The sequence below is a fragment of the Artibeus jamaicensis genome, unplaced genomic scaffold (assembly GCF_021234435.1).
Source record: "Artibeus jamaicensis isolate MK-2021 breed Jamaican fruit bat unplaced genomic scaffold, CSHL_Jam_final scaffold_1689, whole genome shotgun sequence".
NCBI classification, from domain to species: Eukaryota; Metazoa; Chordata; class Mammalia; order Chiroptera; family Phyllostomidae; genus Artibeus; species Artibeus jamaicensis.
In genome coordinates, this window is record NW_026522029.1 from 13582884 (window position 1) to 13601698 (window position 18815).

The 18815-nt window shown below is 44.6% G+C and overlaps 1 protein-coding gene across 2 annotated transcripts in view; it reads left to right on the forward strand.

Moving 5' to 3' along the window:
* DPYD (dihydropyrimidine dehydrogenase) overlaps positions 1-18815 on the forward strand; it is a 499545-nt gene that overhangs the window by 149971 nt on the left and 330759 nt on the right. For both annotated transcript variants that reach the window (XM_037153081.2, XM_053655907.1), the window contains 2 exons: positions 1292-1453; positions 15070-15266. In XM_037153081.2, coding sequence (XP_037008976.2) covers positions 1292-1453; positions 15070-15266 — 359 coding nt within the window. The remainder of the gene's footprint in view (positions 1-1291; positions 1454-15069; positions 15267-18815) is intronic.

Consider the following 18815-nt stretch of genomic DNA (forward strand, 5'->3'; position numbering starts at 1 on the left):
ATCGTGAATGCTGTTGGAACCATGCATTAGAATCTATTTTTAAATGTGTTATTCAGTTACAGAATGTCAGCGTGATTCTTTTAAAATAGATTGCAGTATTCTGGTTATGTGTTTAATTGTTTCATCTATTTTGTTTGCCTTTTCTTGCCTGACTTTCCATCAAAATTATTTTGAAGTATTTTTCTGCTTGCTTCCATTTCTGGCTTACCTGGGAGTCTGTCTCATTTACTTATTTGTTTTTTCTCTAATTAGGAGTCATTTAATTCGGTCTTTTCTCATGCCTAAAAATTTTTGATTGAGTGCTGGGCAGCTAAAGAATAAATAAAGAAAGGCCTGGCAAAGTACCGGGAATGTCCCAGAATCAATAAACAGTAGAGCTATTTGCCGTCAGCAATCTGTAGTCTCTCATAATTAGTATTTATGGTTGTATTATTCACGGAAGTGAGGTGTGTGTTTGTGAAGACCTTCAAAGGTATTTTAAACAAAGCCAAAGGAAAAATAAATGTGTTAGTTTCATATTGATAAGTGTGCGTCCTACCATTGCTTTTGAGAAACGTACTTCAGAGCAGTTTCTACCATTGCTTTTGAGAAACGTACTTCAGAGCAGTTTCGTGTTTACAGAAGCGTTGTGAAAATAGCAGAGAATTCTACAAATACCTGCACATGCATTCCCCACCATTAACCTTGACTTTATAGCTCATTTGTTACAAGTACTGAAACATTGTTTCTATACTGTTATTAACTAAGGTTGTAGTATCTTCGGTTTCCTTAGTTTGTACGGACTTCCCATTTTCTGACCAAGGAATCTTTCCAGAATAACCTACGACATGTAGTTCTCCAGTCTCCTTAGGGTCCCTTTGGCTGATGCATTTTCTCAAATTATCGCCATTTTCGATGTTCTTGACAGTTTGGAGGATTACTGGCCAGCCCTAAATTTTACTTTTGACTAAAAAGGAAGAACAGCTCTCAAAAGAGCTAACTTGTTATTAATTCTTTGGCAAGTGACGCTATTTGTACATTGTGGATAAGCTGGTTTCTGAAGACTCGGTGTGTGTAAAATGAGCAGATTCTGAGCAGATCTGAGCGAGGCAGGGGTGTGGAAGGGAGAGATGGGGGGTGACCTGTTAGGGCCGGTCCCAGGGCCCCTGGGCAAGGGGTGGCGCCTGCAGCTCTGCTCATCAGCACGCACTTGATCTTCATCCCAATCACCTAATAGAAACAGTCCAGGTCGTAATTTGAGTGTGTACGGTATATTGTTACATAATAAAAATCCTTGTTTTTATTTTGGCAGAACTATTATGGAGCTGCCAAGATGATTTTCTCAGACAACCCGCTGGGTCTGACCTGTGGGATGGTATGCCCCACCTCAGACCTTTGCGTAGGCGGGTGCAATTTATACGCCACCGAAGAGGGACCCATTAATATTGGCGGATTGCAACAGTTTGCTACTGAGGTAAGACTGACACATTGTTCTCTCCCCCCATAGCACAGAAATGTTAAAGTAACTCGAATGCTTGGTTCTCTGTTGGCATCCACCACATTTAGCCTGATACGCAGCTCAAGTGAAGGAGGTACGCGTTTTGTGCTGTAAACAGTATTTTTTTATTCCACAACTCGGCTACAAATAATGAAACTTTACAAAACCATATGTCAAGCTAATTGCAGTCCCCGAAAGTTATTAAAATACTTTGACGGAAAGTTACATAAATTAGGGGATCTGAAAATAGAATTTATTCATCAACTTGGCACTGGAGTGTCTGGAGTAGAACCCCATTATGAAAGGGCAGTCTTGCTTAACTGATTCTCTCCCCTGAAACTCTCTTTAATCTTCCCAGCTTGAAATAACACATCAGTGTTATTCTGTAATATTTGGTGAGTAGCAGAGGTTAGGGTACGTTCGAACACCCTGAAACTGAACAATACTCATTGCCGTTAGATGTTCGTAAACTTACATGTGGGAAATATGCACGCTATCTGAATACTGATTCATAATGGAATGAAATGGAAGCATTTTCCCTGTTTATTTGATGAGTTTGGGCCGAGGCTTTCTCTCTCATGAGCCCTTTGTAAAATGGCTGGGCTCTCTGGGGTCTCTTGTGGGGAACCCACCACCAGGTCACTTCCCACGTGTCACGCTTTGATGGGCATGGTAAGATTTTGTAACCCTTGGGGTCCAGTTTGCTGGAAGGCCAATAAAATGCCTGTCAGCCCCAGATTTTTAGTTAATAACCTTCCCTATCTGGGTTTGTCACCTTAAACGCGACACGTCCTTTTCATGTAGGACCCTCCCCCTAATATCCCCCACGCTTCAGCCGCACTTTGCTTTTAGTAATAAATCAGGGTTATCCCCTCCCTGCGTCCTGACAGGTTAATTCTGAGGAAGGGCTCCTGGGAATGAGAAAATTGAAACAATTTGAGGGCGTGAGTTGCTGCAATAAATTCTAGGATTTAATTTCTTTTCTCGCCAAATTCAAAATTGCATTAGGCTTACCTGGCCAGTGCAAGGTATGATCTTTACAACCTAAGAAAATCCTTAGTTGATGGAGAAGATTCACTTGAATTCTCCCTACATCTGTCTTGGGGGACCCACGGTCTCTTCATTAAACCAGGGCCAGCTGGCCAGGCCGTTGTAAGTGAAAGGTCACACAGTATGTATATGAACTCACACTGCATTTCAGAACAAAAGGAGTTAAAATAATGTTGGTTTTTCAGTGACCTGGGGCAGAGAGAGAGAGACAGACAGACAGACAGCATTCCTCTGAGAACACTCTCTTGCTTTTAATGATGCTCTGCCTTCTGAAGCAAAGGTCTGTGTCTCTAAAACAGCGTAGATTAGAATGGCACCGAAGGCATTCTATGTCCATCACGGCATTTAGCAGAAGAATGCATTTTCCTATTTCATTCCAATTATACTTTGTGTAAACATGGCTTCAGCTGTACCTACTGCATCATAAATAAAAATCTCCCAGGGATGTTCTGTAGAACAGCTTTCCATTCATTCTTTTAAGTTTGCCACTTAGGGCAAGTTATTCTAGAAAGCTCTGTCTTCTCTAAGCCAAGGGGTGGTACCCTTCAGTTTATCCGACTGTCGAGATGGTTGTGCCGACGAGCAGAACACAGTGTGCCCGTGTAGGGGACTATACACAATACTGTGATCCTTTCCAACTGTTCAACTGTTGATATGAGTGCTCAAGTCAGAGCAGAACGGGATGCAAATAGTTTTCCCTTCTGGTTGTTTGATAACACGGTGATTGATTTTTGACCTTTAAAGAAATAGAAATCTATTTTTCAACCAAATTAAATAAAGGTTAGGGAAGCAGACGGCAGTAGCATGATATTTTTCAAAATTGCTTTTCCTATAACTTACCGGTGATTTTTAAAATACCAACGCCGTAGCCTGCCAGTTTTGGTCCAGGCCCTCCCTTCCACTCTTGCATTTGCATGTGGGCATGTGAGTTGGGGGGACTGTGGTGGAGAGAAATAAGAGCATTCGAAGGACAGCGGCATTGGGATCGGGAAACCAGGCGCTGTCCTTGTCCTGTGTCGTTTTTACTCAGCCCTCAGCTGCCGGCCCCCCATCCACAGGGGCTTGTGGCAGACACTCGCGAGCATCTCCGGGACACGCAGGCTGCCTCTCTCCAGGGAGCAGGTCTTCCTAGTTCAGGCAGGTCTAACAGTAGTGCTTTAATATGGTAATTTGGCGATCCAATATTAATAATAATATTGTGGTTTGGATTTTCTTACTGATTTCATGAGAGTTTTAAAATTTCTCTGTAGAAGTCTAGCCCTTGAAATGGTTATTTTAAACTGTGTTTGAGCCCTGACTGGTGTGGCTCAGTGGGTTGGACATCATCCCACAAAGTGAACGGTCGCTGGTTCGATTCCCCGTCAGGGCGCATGCCCGGCTCATGGGCTCTGCCTGGAAGGGGTGCGTTTGCAAGGCAGTGACGGACGTTTCTCTCTCACATCACTGTTTGTCTCCCTTCCCCTCTCTCTAAAATAAGTAAATAAAATACTTTCAAAACTAAAAAATAAATGTGTTCGAGTAACTAATTCAATTTTTGAGACATCTTATCACATGTAACAGACCAACTACACTCTCCTTTCTTCTCAAATTTAACTAATGAATTGTTGCAGGAGGAGATTAGACCTTTTTAACTCGTTCCCTAAAGCTTGAAAAGTAACTGTAAGTAGATAATTAGCTTCATGTCAAGTCAGTTTTCTTCTGCTGATGTGAAACAGTGATGGAGGCAATGTAGACAAATTAAAATGAAAATTCCAGGGCGCCAACATTTGACCTGAAATGTTAAAATTAATGAGGGCCAGAAGATCATTATTTAAAATTGTTGCCTCGATTGTGAACTTTTAGGACTAACTACATTAGATTAGGAAATTGATGTCTGAAACTGGTATTTATTTTTTGCGATAAGCACCCTCGGGGGTTATTTAATACCCATTACATACACCATTTTTGTGGCATTCACTTCTCAATACGGTACTTTTAGTTCCGTTTCTACCCTTTAGTTAGGAATGGAACCGGCAGGTGAAATTCCAGACGCACTCAGGTGAGTCACTGAGAAAAGAGTTATTCTTCAGGTTTTAGACGAAGCATGTCTTTCAGTGACTTTTTTGGTGTCACCTCTCATCTGGCATTAGCCCGTCCTTGTCCCTACATCCTGTGCTATGTATACAGCATCATATACTAGCATTTTCTCTATATTTTATTGAGCGAATGCAGTTCACATGAATTCCGTCAGACCTTACAATGCAATAAAATAGCAGAGGAATTCCATCAGTACTGATAATGCAAAAAGAATACACTATGATAATTTAAGGAGCATTTTACAATCACCCCAACATTTACCTTTTGCTTCAATGCTACAGCGATCCATTGGCCGGGCTGGGAACGAAGGAGGGACACACTCCCGTGACTTGCCTTGTGAGCAGATGTTTTTCCTGCCCTGTGTCTTTGGAGCATGAAGACCACCGGAAGCCTTCAGCCTTTGCCCAGGACGGGCACACTCAAGGAGAACACAGAAACGCGTACACAGACAAATAATAGAATAGCACATGCGCTCTCCTGAATAATGTACTTTTGTGATACCTTCCATCTCCCATAGCAACGTGGAGACAAAGAACATAAATGGGGGCAGTCCTCAAATTAAAAGCGGGGTCCGCAAAGGTGCACAAACTGAAATGTGGGGTTGGCTGTCTCCAGCTTGTGGGCTCTGTCGGTTGCTTTGTAAGTAAGGTCGTCAGAGGAGTGAGACACGGGGGAAGGATGTTGTTGAGAATTAGCGCGTGTGGCGGGCGGGCCGGTGCAAACACCCCGTGTGATCAGGCCCCACTAGGTTGGGATCAATCAACTAAACAGACGTCGGTCGAGTGTCGAGTAGAACTGGGAGTTGTTGAGGCTGCTTCTAAACCGCAGGTCCTCAGACACCTCGCGGTTTCTCCGGAAATGATGAAGCTGACAACTGGAATTCCGGAGCAAATGCAGTAAGACATGTGGGCTTACATGAGCACCCTGGGACTGATAGTCCAGTCTCCGTTACGTTTTGTCACTTGGTGTTGGAGGTGGTCAGACCTTCATACCAGAAAAGGATCGGGGTGCAGGGGAGATGCAGTTCGGCCACACCCACTAGTGTGGGCCGTCCACACTTTCTGGTGAGATCTCACTGTAAGAAGCGGATAAACAGCCCCTGAGACACGTCAGCTACGGATACGTGATGTTTTTCCCACCTTGCACGTGAGGAAACTAAGGATCAGAGTGACTAAAAAACCGTAGTTGAGCTTAAACTGTTGCTGCCCTGGAGGGTGGGAGGTACTTAGAACTTGGGGAAGCCCCAGATCAGCCCTGTGGGGAAATACCACTCAGGTCCGATTTATGGGTAAGTAACAGGGGCTCCATGCATTTCTGTGCTTCCATAACTGACCGCTGATGATGGTGGATCTAACCTGGATGATTTCTCAGGTTCTCCCCGGGCCCAGGTAATGCCACAAGTCACCCACGCAAATTCCGTGGAAACCAGGTATTCTGACCACAGGTGCACAGGCTTCTCCCTGTCTGCTCAGCCACAGGGACCTCGGGCACGTACCTCCCTACTCACAGAACACGGTCGCTGTGCCTCGGTTACCGTGCACACACACCACTGTACTGAAACAGGTTGTCCACAATGAACGTGTAGGCTTAGGCGTTTGCAGGAATTATGCACGTTACCAAAAAGCTTGTTTTTGCCTTCCAGCCATCCAAAGAGTGTTGTATAGCCAGGTTCCAGGTTTGCAGGGCCTGAGATCATGAACTTTGTGTTTCTTCTTGGACAAATAACACAGAGGCCCTCCTGCAGTGGGGGCCTTTAAACACAAAGCCTGGGCAGGGCTCCGTGCAGTGGGGGACCCTGGCGCCTAAGCTGCCACCTGAAGTGTCCTCTTAATCGAGATAGCCAGCACCCGCCTTCGGGGCAGCTGGTCTATACGCAGATTTAGGGACGAGTCCAGCATATTTATGATACCGTCTGGCAAGCTGATCAGTTAGATCTATCAGTTCCTGCACCTAATCAAAAACTGAGATAAGTTGCCCCGTGATAGGGAATAATAACCAATGATTATCACCAACACCTGTTATGGGCCATTTGCTGACAGAATATGGACCACAGGACAGTTGCTGGATTAAAGATTCCTCGTGCTAGCTGAACCGCCCCAGCCTGTATCGTCTCTGAATTAAGTTTCTCTAAACGGCTGTTTAAAAGAACATTTTCAATAGTTTGCAAATGCTGGCCATACAAAAAAGGGTAATTATTTCTGGGGGAAAGAAGAGGTACATGAAAGATGTACATTAAACAGTAAGAACATCAATAGTTTGCACCCTGGTGAAATGCTGCTCTCGGGATATAAATGCAAGTAATATCTGCTAAGGCTTGATTTGTGTCTCTTTCCTTTCGGTCCTAATGCAGTGATTAATAGAAAGGCGTGATGTCTTGATAGATTTCACTAAGTATCTGACAGTTTTCTCCCCAAATCTCTAGGAATCTATTAAAAATCCTTCATGCTGGCACAATGATTGATAATAAAACCGCGGGACCGACGGAATCACTAGACGATTTTCATCACAATATTTTAGTTTGTTTTTAAAACTATGCATTTGCACCTAGAGCTTCAACTATAAAGATACGTTTCAGAGATTTGGGGCAATAACTTTGAAAAATTGGCCAAAATGGTTAGGATTATTTGCTGTTGTCTTTCTTTAATTTTTTTTTCTATTTTTTTTGTACAAGTCCAGATCTACGCACGGTTGTGGGCACCTTGCATTTCAGAACAATGGGCCCTCATTGATTTGAGTCTCACCAACTTAAAATACGTCCGCTTTCATAAATATGTCCTACGAGCAGTAGGATGAAGCAGTGCTCCTGTACCAGTGCGAATCCATGCCGGAGGCACGGCACTGTGTGTTAAGATTTAAACCATGCATTTTCTCCAAAGTATAATAATAAAAGAAATGGAATAAGTACACAGTAAAATTAATGGCTGAAGTAACAAGGAAGATAGTAGCGCTCTGGGGCCCTGAGTGGCGTGGAAATAGCAGTGAACACAGGACTCGGGCCCCTCTCTGGGAGGCCCCGCCTACCCACGCCCGGCAGGGAGTCTCTGTGGGGTGATAAGGGCCGAAAGCCTTGTGGGAAGGAGACAGGGACTCACCGGGCCCGGCAGAAGGTTAAAAAGGGAGGTTCAACTGCCGTGCAGGGCTGGGGCCCACGCAGAGCTGCAGAGAGAAGCTGCAACTGTGCCCAGAGGGTGAGGCGGGTGTCTGGTGGCATGCGACCTGCCTCTGTGACATCTCTGAGTATCAGCGTCCTCTGGAGCTCTGGCTTCCAGTAAGAAGCCTGGTTCTGCCACTGGGGGCGGAGCGATGCTGGGTGGCGGCCCCCACGCACCTGATGCAGGGCGCAGGCGGCTAAGAAACGCTCAACTCAGATATGAAACGGAAAACTCAAGACCACATCAGAACACCATGTTATCCTGATGAATCAGAAATAGTGCCGCAGTTAGGCCTGTGAGATACTTGGGCAAAGAATAAAGTTAAGTCATTAAATAAACAGTGATGAGTTGGTATGGGAATGAGTTGATGGAAGATGTTTACTAAAATGACGGCACCAATGAGACCTCAGGTTTTTGAGCTGGATACGGGCTCAAAAGATTAATGGGCGAACTAAAGAAAATACAGATCCGAGAAACCGGACCAGAGCACAGTAGAGAGGTGTGAGTGGAAGAGACACGTCCAGGAGCTGGGGGGCCCCCGGTGCACTTACGGAAGCGGCCTCTGTGGCAGAGGGAGAGACACTGGCAAGAAGAAGCGTGGAGCGGATCTGGTGGGACGTTTCCAGAAGGAAAGGAAAGTGGAAGTCCTTCCCTTGGACCCACAGTTGTCACATTGTGACATGGCGAAAGTCAGGGCCGCCAGAGAAGGACGAAGGAGACCTGGACGTGAAGACCCAAGGGCAGCTGGGCTGACCCCAGGCCGGAGGTCAAGAGCGCAGTGCGTCTAACACAGCCTTAATCAAAGAAAGAACTTGGTTTCTCCGTTGGCCAGTGCGTCACATACCTTGTTATGAAAGCTAGCAAAACTTAGTTATTCTTTATTGTAAATGACACGAACCCGGAAAGAGAGAGAGAGAAGAGAGAGGAGAAAAAAACAGGAACAAAGAAACTGGCAAAATGTGGTGTTACTGCAACTAAATATCGGCTGTAAAGTAATAACAACAGTTCAGTCTGGGTGTTGAACTAAAAATGGAAATAAAGTATCTGTAACCCTGAGGGTGTGAGGTGGGGCTGGGCAGGGAGGTGCCCAGGGACGCAGGGCCTCCCATGGTGGTGGGAGTGGGGAGAGACTCAGCTTGAGGGTGCCTTTAAAGACCTTGACATTGACTATGTTACAAATGAGAAGGGGATCACAGGAAATACAGAAATGCAATCTTAACTTCCAAGCAATTATAGAAAGAAAGAGGACTGGGGGGGGGGGTAAGAAAACTCAGTTCAGTGAGAGACAGGAAAAGGAAAAATAGAACACAAACGAGAACAGCACCGAGAAAAAGCGTGCAACACGGAGCACAGAACAGGTCGCAGGGACACACCAAAATATATAATAATAGTGCTGAAGTTTATTAAAATGACACAGCCTGAGGGAAACATAATTAGGGATGAAACAGGAATCCTCTGAGTGGCTAGACGAGGTCTAGAAGGGAGTGACCATCACAGAGAACGTGAAAATATGAGGCCCAAGCAAAGATACACTCTGTCAACACTAATCCTAAGAAAATTAAGGTAGTGGTATTAATATATATAATAAAAGTACAATTTTAGGGAAAAGCACTAATAAAAAAAGTAAATCATGAAAAAATATCTTAAAAGACATTTGTTAACTTATAGGTACACTTATATACATGTTAACATCGCCGTAATCAAAGTTGGTAAGGTATTGATTAAGGTTTGCTAGACTGGTTTAATAAAACCTATCAAGGTTTGGTAACATTTACCAAAATTGACCATGTGCTAGATCAGACACAGTCACATTTATATTTTTCCAAAGACATGGGTGCAGACTATACCTTTTTCCACAACACAGCGAAATTAGAAATAAAAAATAAATAAAAATAGTGTAAAATAAAAACGACAACGAACTTGGGTTCGGACATTAAAGAAAACACGTCTGTAAAGAGCCCTTGAGTAAAAGAGGACATCCGTCAGAAATTACAAAATGCCTGGACCTGAACGACTCCCACAGACAGCCGGTGAAATGCGAAGTCAGTTTCCACGGGGGGAGACCCGTTGTGTTGAAGGTGCAGAACAGAAGAGGAAGGTTCCCCAGGAACAAGCAGCCTGCCTCTCCTAGAGCTGGAAGGAGCGCAAAGGCAGGGGCGCGGTGGGCGGGGCGAGTCCGCAAACGTGGAAAGAAGGAAATGAAAATAGTAGGAAAAAAAAAAAACAAGGAAACTGAGCATAAAAGCAAAAACGATCTACAAAACAGAAAGCTGGCTCTTCGGAAACAGTGTATCCCGTGGTGGCCTGGCATAGCTCGTGATAACCAGTGCGTTCGTTCCGACTGCCTTCTCATTCCTGTCCTTTTCCTGTTTATTTCATGGGTCTGCTGGTGGGGGAGGGGGGCGGCCACAGCTTCACAGTGTCTCCACTGCTCTCCTGGCTCCTGCTGGCCTCGTGTCCTCAGCAAGTGTGGCAGGGACTGCCTGACCCCAGCCTGGAGCACGCACCTGAGTGACCGGCTAGGCCTGGGCCTGAGGACAGTGTCAGAAGGCAGCAGTGACTGACTGGAGTCCCAGGGAGCAAACTGCTCGGTGAGAAAGAAAAGCGAGCCAATGCCAGTGGAGTGCTAAGGGGGGCAGCGAGGAGGCAGTGGGCGGGGAACCGCCTGGGTGGCCTCACCGGGGAGGGAGGGGGAGTGAGAAAGTGGGGTTTAAGCTGGTCCTGAAAGGCCCTCCAGCATCAGCCCCCGCAGGCGTGGGCCAGGGCCCGGGGCAGAGTGGACCCTGCGGGAGGAGGCCCGCGCTGGGTTTGGACCACCTGGGAGACGTGTGGCGTCCGGGACGTCCTCCCAAACTGAACCACACACACTGCGTTTTCAGATCCTGTTGGGTCGACTTCCACCCTTTCAGTCACAGCCTCAAATCTCCAGCACGGTATCTCCTGTATTCGTAGTGAAAGTAGGAACTATGACGTAGGAATAATAATAACTCAGGAATCAGTTCTGTGGTCTGGAACATGAACCGCCAACCCCTGACTTGGAAGCCGGCGAGGAGTTGGAGACACAGATTCAACCACCTAGGAGCGTTACTTCAGAGAGAGAAGGTGTTCATACCCCGAAGTCACCTGCTTCATTCCATCTCCGCCACAGTAAATTGCTGGAGGGACGGTGACTCTTCATCTCAGAGGTGATGTGACGGAGGTGCTCTTCTCCCTGGGGCAGGTGCCGCTTTGTTCAGACGTGGCTCAGGATTGCCTTTTCTCCCATCTGATACGTTTTCTCCCCGTCACGGGCTCAGAGTGAACCCTACCCATGACTGACCGTAATTCCTTGTTTAATGTCAAAGACTCACGGGCCTGTCTGCCTTCCTCCCCCTGGTGCCGTCAGACACCAGTTGAAGTAGGAATGGACCGGGGACAGCGTGTTCTGATCTCAAAGTCGCACAGTGTTTGTGCCAGGCCAGAGAGGCCTCCCGGTACTGCCGATTTTAATAACAAGGAGATAATGAAGCGGCGTGGTGAGGATTACTAATACAGGAATAATTTCACCAATGGAAAATTTGCCACTGCGTTGGGCGTTCCTCATTTCTGATACATCTGAGCACAGTCTCCGCTTCAGTGTCCTGTGTTAATTGGGAACAAGCCTGTCAGGTAGCCCAAGAATATTTCTTCTCGAAGGATGAGTGCCGGGAATGGTATATGCTCAGTATTTCCTTTGACTTCTTTTACAAAAGGAAGCAAGTTGCAAAGAAAATTACACGGGAGCTTCTCGTGCAAGGCAGGTAATTGGAGGTAACTTATTTTCAGATGCACAACTAACAATCTTGCTCCATTTAAGCATTCGAAAGGTAACCCGACTCTCATGCTACTAATTAAATAACTCAAAGAAACCGAAACCAGCACAAATGAAAATCAATATATTGTTGTTATTAATGTTTCTTAGTCCTACACCGAAGAAATCATCTCTTTAGAGATCAGCAGAAATTATGCTTTATTTTATAGTAAAATCAAGTTAAATATTTGCAAAACTATAAACTTCTTAAGAGGTGTGTAGGATCCAACCACCCTTTCACGATTCACCCTTCAACTCGTGGAGATATTCCAAATTTTCCCAAAATATTATCTGTCGTGATGTACTTATGATTCATTTTTGCTATTGCTTGGTTAATAAGAACAAATAGATTAATTGCGGACTAATTATAACTACCAGACATTTGTGTTTGTTTTTATTGTGTACCGTTTTAGAAAGCAAGAAAGAGTACAGTGAGCATTACCCTCAAATTAGAATTGGTAAATACCCTCGCCCTTGCCAAGTTGTCTCTTTTCATGGAGAGAGCTTGCATAATGATTCGAGAATTGTCCCGCTTCCATCTCCAGAGTGTGAGGAGGCTGGGGGGGGGGGGCCAGGTAGGAATCCCATGGCCCTCTCTGTCATTTTATCTTTCCACTTTTAAAATCAGGAGACTCTCTCTCATGTCTCAGAGTAACATGGAAATTATGGAGAGAAACACTACTAGCTAAGCCAATTTGCACTGATGAGAGAGAAGCACTTTCCACATAAGGGAAAGGTCGGACATCACAGGGTGATTATATGATGAAATGTGTCCGGAAACGCTCCTCCAGAACATCCGGTTAGAAGGGCCCGTCCCCTCAACACCGAGGAGGAGGTCACCCACTTGTGGAAGCCTGCCAGAAACTCATGCACACCTGGTCGGAGACCTCCAGTGCGGTCCAGGTCCATGCCCCGGGGTTCCAGGTGGGAAGAGGAGCCCTCAGATTCCTGCAGACCTGCAGGGAAAGTCAGATTGTAAGCTGGGCAGTTAAGTGGAAAGACTGATGCAAAGCTCATAGCAGAGTGCCTGGAAGGCAGCCAGCACTCAGAGACTGGCCCCTGAACGCCTTCAGCAGCGGAAGACCTGGTAACCAGCCCCCAGCCAGCTCCTGCAGGGCCGTCAGAGTCCTCCTGGCTGGTTTTGGTAATAGAGCATCTGGCATATTGCAAGGTCTGTGCATGACGGTTATGCGCATATTACCGATGAAATATAAAATAATAGTCCAAGTGCTTCAGTGTTGGTAGGGCAGGGGACACACCTTGGAGAGGATATAAACATGAGATCCTTTCACGGGTCGCAGGCTCATGCTCCTCCTGACTCAGGAGTTTCTCAGGTCACGGAGTGGCAGGTTCGGAAACCGGGGGTGTGTGTGCTGCAGGGTTTTCAAATGCCTCCTTAGCAATCGGTTGTTTGTCCATTTAGTTTAATTTATTCAGTGCAACAACCAGCTTTTGTTGTTAATAAATTGGCTATTGTAAGTGTAGTAGGCTTAGGAAAGGTAAATTCATGTAATACGTTTTTAGTTACACATTTGCTCTTGAAATCATGCATGTAGGTTGTGTTTCCGTTAGGGGTGTGTGTTGACAATCGCTATACAAATTGACAGCAGCAGGGTAAAGCATTCTGGGCTCAAACGGCCTTCAGGTAAAGCCCTCAGTGTGCGAGCTGGGCCATAGTTTCAGCATCAGGGCAATGGAAACACCCGCTGTCTCTTTATAACAGGATGGTTGAAACCAAATGAGGTTACGTAGGGGGGTCCAGCCCACACCCCACAGGACGGCTGTTATCGCGGCCCAACACAAAGTTGCAAATGCACTTAAAAGCTGTTTTGGGTTTTTTTTGGCTGATCTGTTTTCATTAGGGTCTGTGTATTTAACACGTGGCCGAAGGCAACTCTTCTTCATCCAGCATGGCCCAGAGATGCCAAAAGGTTGGACCCCCCTGATAGAGACTTAGCTTTCAGGTGGGCTCATAGTCTGTCCTCGCTGACTACCGGCCTTACTCCGACTACAATACCACCGGGTGCGCATTTCAGTATTTCTTGGACCGCTGCTAGTACTTTTCTTCTGCAAGTGCCTTTGTTTCTCCTCCTTATCCAAAGGGTGCTTTCCTTCCGAACAGAACTGCAGGTAGAAGGTATTTTCTTTCCTTGCTCAAAAAGCACCATTCCCTGTCTCCTGACTCCCACGCATCCTTTTGAGAGGAAAGCACTCAAACATCCCACCACTCACCGACAGGACTGTGTCTTTATTCTTTGGCTGTTTTCAGTGCTTTGTGTATTTTTTTTTAACTGGTTTACAGCAGTTCTGCTGTGTGGGTGAGTTTCTTTCTACTGACCTTGTTTGAGCTTTTGCAGCTTCTCCAATTTGTGCCTCGATGTGTTTCATTCATTTGGGAGAATTCCTGGTCCGCTTGTCTTCGAATGTCACTGTGTCATTCTCTGTCACCTGTCCTTTTGCAGTTTCAGCCATGAGCACGTTATGCCTACCCCTGTTGTCCTCTATGCCCCGTCTTTCTTTCTTTCCGCTTCCTTCTTTCCTCGCTTCGGCCTGGATGGCTTTCAGTGACCTGTCTTCAGCTCACTACTTCCTTGGTGCTTTCCTGTCCAACCTGCTATTAAATACATTGACTTAGATTTGAATTGTCATTTTGCACTTTTTCCCTCTAAACTTTCTTATATGTGTGTTTTTAACAGATTACTATTTCCTAGGAAAGTTCACATTCTTATGATGTATTTTTGAACATATTTATCACGGTTGTTCCAAAAATCTATGTTTGATAACTACACTTAGTAGATTCTGTATGCATGTCTTTTTAAAAATTTATTTATTTGTTTGTTTATTTTAGCTCTTGGGTGATGTTTGTTTATTTTAGCTCTTGGGTGATGTTAGTTTGGGGCTGGTAGCAGGCCCAGGCTGTTTGATGAAAAGCCAGTGAGGGTGACTCACCTTCATTCCAAATGGGCCGAGGGGACCCTGGCTGGTCACTTGTCTCCCTCTGGTTTCCCTACTGAGAGGGGGGCCCTCCCGAGCTGTGGGCCTCGGCTCCCCCTAGGGGAGGGGTGAACCTACCAAGGAATCTCAGAAGTTGAGAAGAAGTTGGTCAAGGTAACTCGTCTCCTACCTGACCCAATACAGCTTCTAAAAAAAAAAAGTACTGCTTGTTTCATTAAAAAACACAAATGCATTTCAAATGTTTTTTTTATCATTTATTTATCTTTATCTTTAGAAGGGAAGGGAAGGGGGCGGAGAGAGAGAGAGATATCAAAGTGTGGTTGCTTCTCGTGCATCCCCTGCTGGGAATCGGCCTGCAACCCAGGCATGTGCCCTGACTGGGAATCAAACCCCAATCCTTTGGTTCACAGGCCCACACTCAATCCACTGAGCTACAGCAGCCAGGCTGCATTTAAAATATTTTCTAAAAATGTTTGAGGATGTAAAAGCGAGTTTAAAAATTTTAACCATAGCGACTGGTATCTGCACAGGTGTTCAAAGCAATGAATATACCACAAATCAGGAACCCAGGTCTGCCACCTCCGGAGAAAATGCCCGAGGCCTTCACAGCGAAGATCGCCCTGTTTGGTGCCGGGCCAGCCAGCATAAGCTGTGCGTCCTTTTTGGCTCGATTAGGCTACTCTGACATCACTGTGTTTGAAAAACAAGAATACGTCGGTGGTTTAAGGTAATGCCTACATTCGTTTTGTGTTTATAGCATCAAAAATCCTGGGGTAAAACAATTATGAATAGTGCTGGTTCCTAATCCTATAGGCACTTCAGGCTCACAGATGGTATTTTAAATGTTCTTTTCCCAAATGCTCAGATTTTGATTTTGTTATTCAGTTTGAATTTGCAGTTGGCTTTAAGCAATATTTATTTTAAAATTTCTCTGTCTCATTCTGTGAATTTAAGAGAAATCTCAGCAAAATATTTTATGGATCAAGGAACCAATGGTAGGAAAACTTATTTTATCTCTGTGAATTTTCCCTTTGATGAAGATCTATCTGGGAATTATGGAGATTGGAGATGAGGAAAACCTGGCTCTGTAGAATATTGGGCAATTCATCTTGTTGGGTCACAGACATATCGTCCTGCTCACATGTTTTCGGTTTTATATTTGATTCTGTTAGTTTACTAAAAATGTTGCATTTTCAGGTACATCCATGCAGTTGACTTCAAAAATGCCATACATATATACCGTTTGATATTAACCAGCATGATTATTATGTACCAAGATTCAGCTTTGTGGTCTTTCTTTCTATGAAGAGTGATACACTGAAATGGAAAATGTTCATTTTGAGTCAGTGACTTCCAGATATTCAAGCTGAGCCAGAGATTGGATGTTTACTTTATTTAAAATACATGAAACTCTATAGTGAACATTGATTACATTTATGATCATAAAGAAGTGAACTTTATTAAGAGGAGGGAATGAATGTTGCTTAAAATATTTGGCGTGAAAATGAGAAAGTATTTGAGTAGTAAGTTAATAATATTACTGGATTTATTATCTTCCTAAATGTCTCATCTTGGCATCAGAAAGAAATGAATTTTAAAATTCATTTAAAAAACCATTTTGCTTATCTGTTGCTATACTTAGCATTAAATTTTGATGGCTATTCAACTGTTGTTTAAACAGCACATTTTTCATATTTAATAATCACAAAGAATAAATTTAATCAAGTTAGGGCTAAAATCTGTGCTTATATGTTATGATACCAGAAAAAACAAGTGTCACTAAATGTATGCATTTCAATATCAGTCACAAACAATATGCTAAAACAAAGATAAATGGGCATTAATATAAAACTGTTTGACTGAATCATCAAGCAAAAATTTTACATCAATGGAAGACCCATAAAAGTAGGTATGAAACGCAACCTGATTGTCAAAAAATAATTACTTTTCTACATGAAGTTTCACCACTATGAGTTTTACAGGATTACATGTATTTTATAAATTTCTTTACCCTGGAAAGTAAAATACCTCACACATTATTGTGCTGGAATGAGTTGGACTATCTTTTATAGTGGCATTTGTCTGTGGCTTTATTAATTTGGAGAAACATAATGTATTAGCAATATATGTATAAGCACTGTACATTTTTTTCAATTACACACATCAGCAAATATATGAGCTAATTTAAAAAATATGAGCTTAATTGTTGTACACCCTAGTAGACGAGGAAAAATCTTTTTGTCCCTTAATTGCATTTGCACGAGAAGCCGAAAATGGAACAAGCCCCGTTTATGAATTCTCTGCTGACAGTTTGGCTAGATTATTATGGTGGTTAGCGTCTCTCTCTTTTAACTCAAATGTGGGATAGACATTTCTAAATCATATAAATTGGCACTAAACTTGTGTTTTTATGTATTTGCTGAACATTTTCCTATGGGACAGATTTCCCCGGGATTAATGACTAAACATGTTACTTTCCAAAAAAAATTCTTTTTTGATTTATTTCCTTTCCTTCGCCTTTGACTCTTCCCGGTACCAAGGGATGGAAGGAAGTGTGTTATCCGTGCCCTTCGGGCCTTCCCACGGCCCAGAGAGGCGCCGTGTGCCCTCTGTTACAGACTTACAGATACTGGTCCTGGAACTCAGCCAGAATTACAGCCACAACACTCTCCTGTTAATTTATTTTCTCACTCACAGATGTCTCTCCTTCTCTCGTACCTTCACCGTGGCCAAAAATGATTACATTAGCTTCGTATTTGAAATCAATTGCTTAAAGAGCTGATGTCAAATTGTATCTTTCTTTCTCCTTTTCTTCCAAATAGATTCTTTTATCCCTGGTAAACTGGGCTCCCGACAACTCCTTACAACAGCACTAGAGTAGGTGAGGGAGACCCAGGAGTTAATCCCCATTGTATCGGACACAACCAATGGGTTATTTTTGCTTGTTGCAACTAATGTATAAAACAAGAGGCAGGTTTAAGGTCCTCCAGCTGTGGCTTCTTTGTTTCAGGACGTGAGTTTAAAGGGGTTAAAGGGCTTGCTATTATAATGACAAGGATAAATAAAGATGGTGTTAATGGGCTTTAAGATTAAGATATATAGATATAGATACACACACACAAATATCTGTCCATGCCCATTGAGATAGGGTGTCTTTCAGTGCCCACATACACTTCCTGGCATTTGCACAAAACTTAGCCCTTGTACAGAGGTGTCCATGGACACACAACTCTGAAGCTGTGAGGCTGGACGTGCCTACATGTTTGTTGGAATCCAAAGTCCGGTGGTCCTTGCTGGAGCTCCACCTCCTGCCTTGTGCTCCCCAGCCCCCCTTCTGCTCTCGGACAAAGCCTGTGTCTTCCCCACCATGCCGGGGGTAAACCTATTCCTTCCTTACTACCAGCGACTGTGTAAAGGTTGCATAAAATAGAACATGAAAGTGGTTTGTGAATAAACAAAAAAACAAAACAAAATGAAACAAAAAACATAGCCCTCAGAGGTACAGGGAGGAAGGCACCTCCTCTGCCCTCTTCTGTTCAGTGGCTGGGCCTGTGAAATAAGCCGAAAAGAGACAGGTTAGCAGAGAAGCAGAGCTGATCGACCTGTGTATCCGGCTGGGGAGAACTCAGTGGCGCGGGGCGGGTCAGAGCTCTGGGTCACGCAGCAGGTTTAAAAACAGCGCTCAGTTTGCGGGGAGGTGTCTTCGGGTCCAAATGCCGTGTGTAGGGGCGTCTCCCGGGAGGCCAGGGTTACTCAGGGCTGTGGTGTTGGAGCTCCCCTGGGGGATCAGAGCCCTGCCCTTCCTGGCAGGGCAAGGGAGACACACCTGTGCGGGCTCATGTCCTGCTTGTGGGCAGGTGGTAGGGGGCAGAGTGTTTCAGTTGTTTCCGCTTCTTTCCAGTCGCGTTGGGCTCAAAATAACCCTTTTGGCAATGTGAGATTTTGGGGTGGAATACTCTGACAGGCCCCAGAGGCCAGGGCTCTCGGTGCCTGAGCACTATGACCACTCCTGAGTTTGGAGTTCCTGGGTCAGCTCGAGAGAATTCTCATCACGGACCGAGGCCCGAATCCCTTCTTGCCTATAATCTCGCATCCTGACTAGACAGAGATGCTCTTTCAGCGAAGACCTTGATTTTCCACTGCTTAATACTGAGCGTTTTCTGTCGCTCAGAGCCTGGTGCCTTGCTGATGGTTTGATGTCTAGAAATTAATTGAATAATGAAGTTCTTAAGCCACCACACAATGAAAAGGCTGCCTGTGCACTGGGGAAGATCCA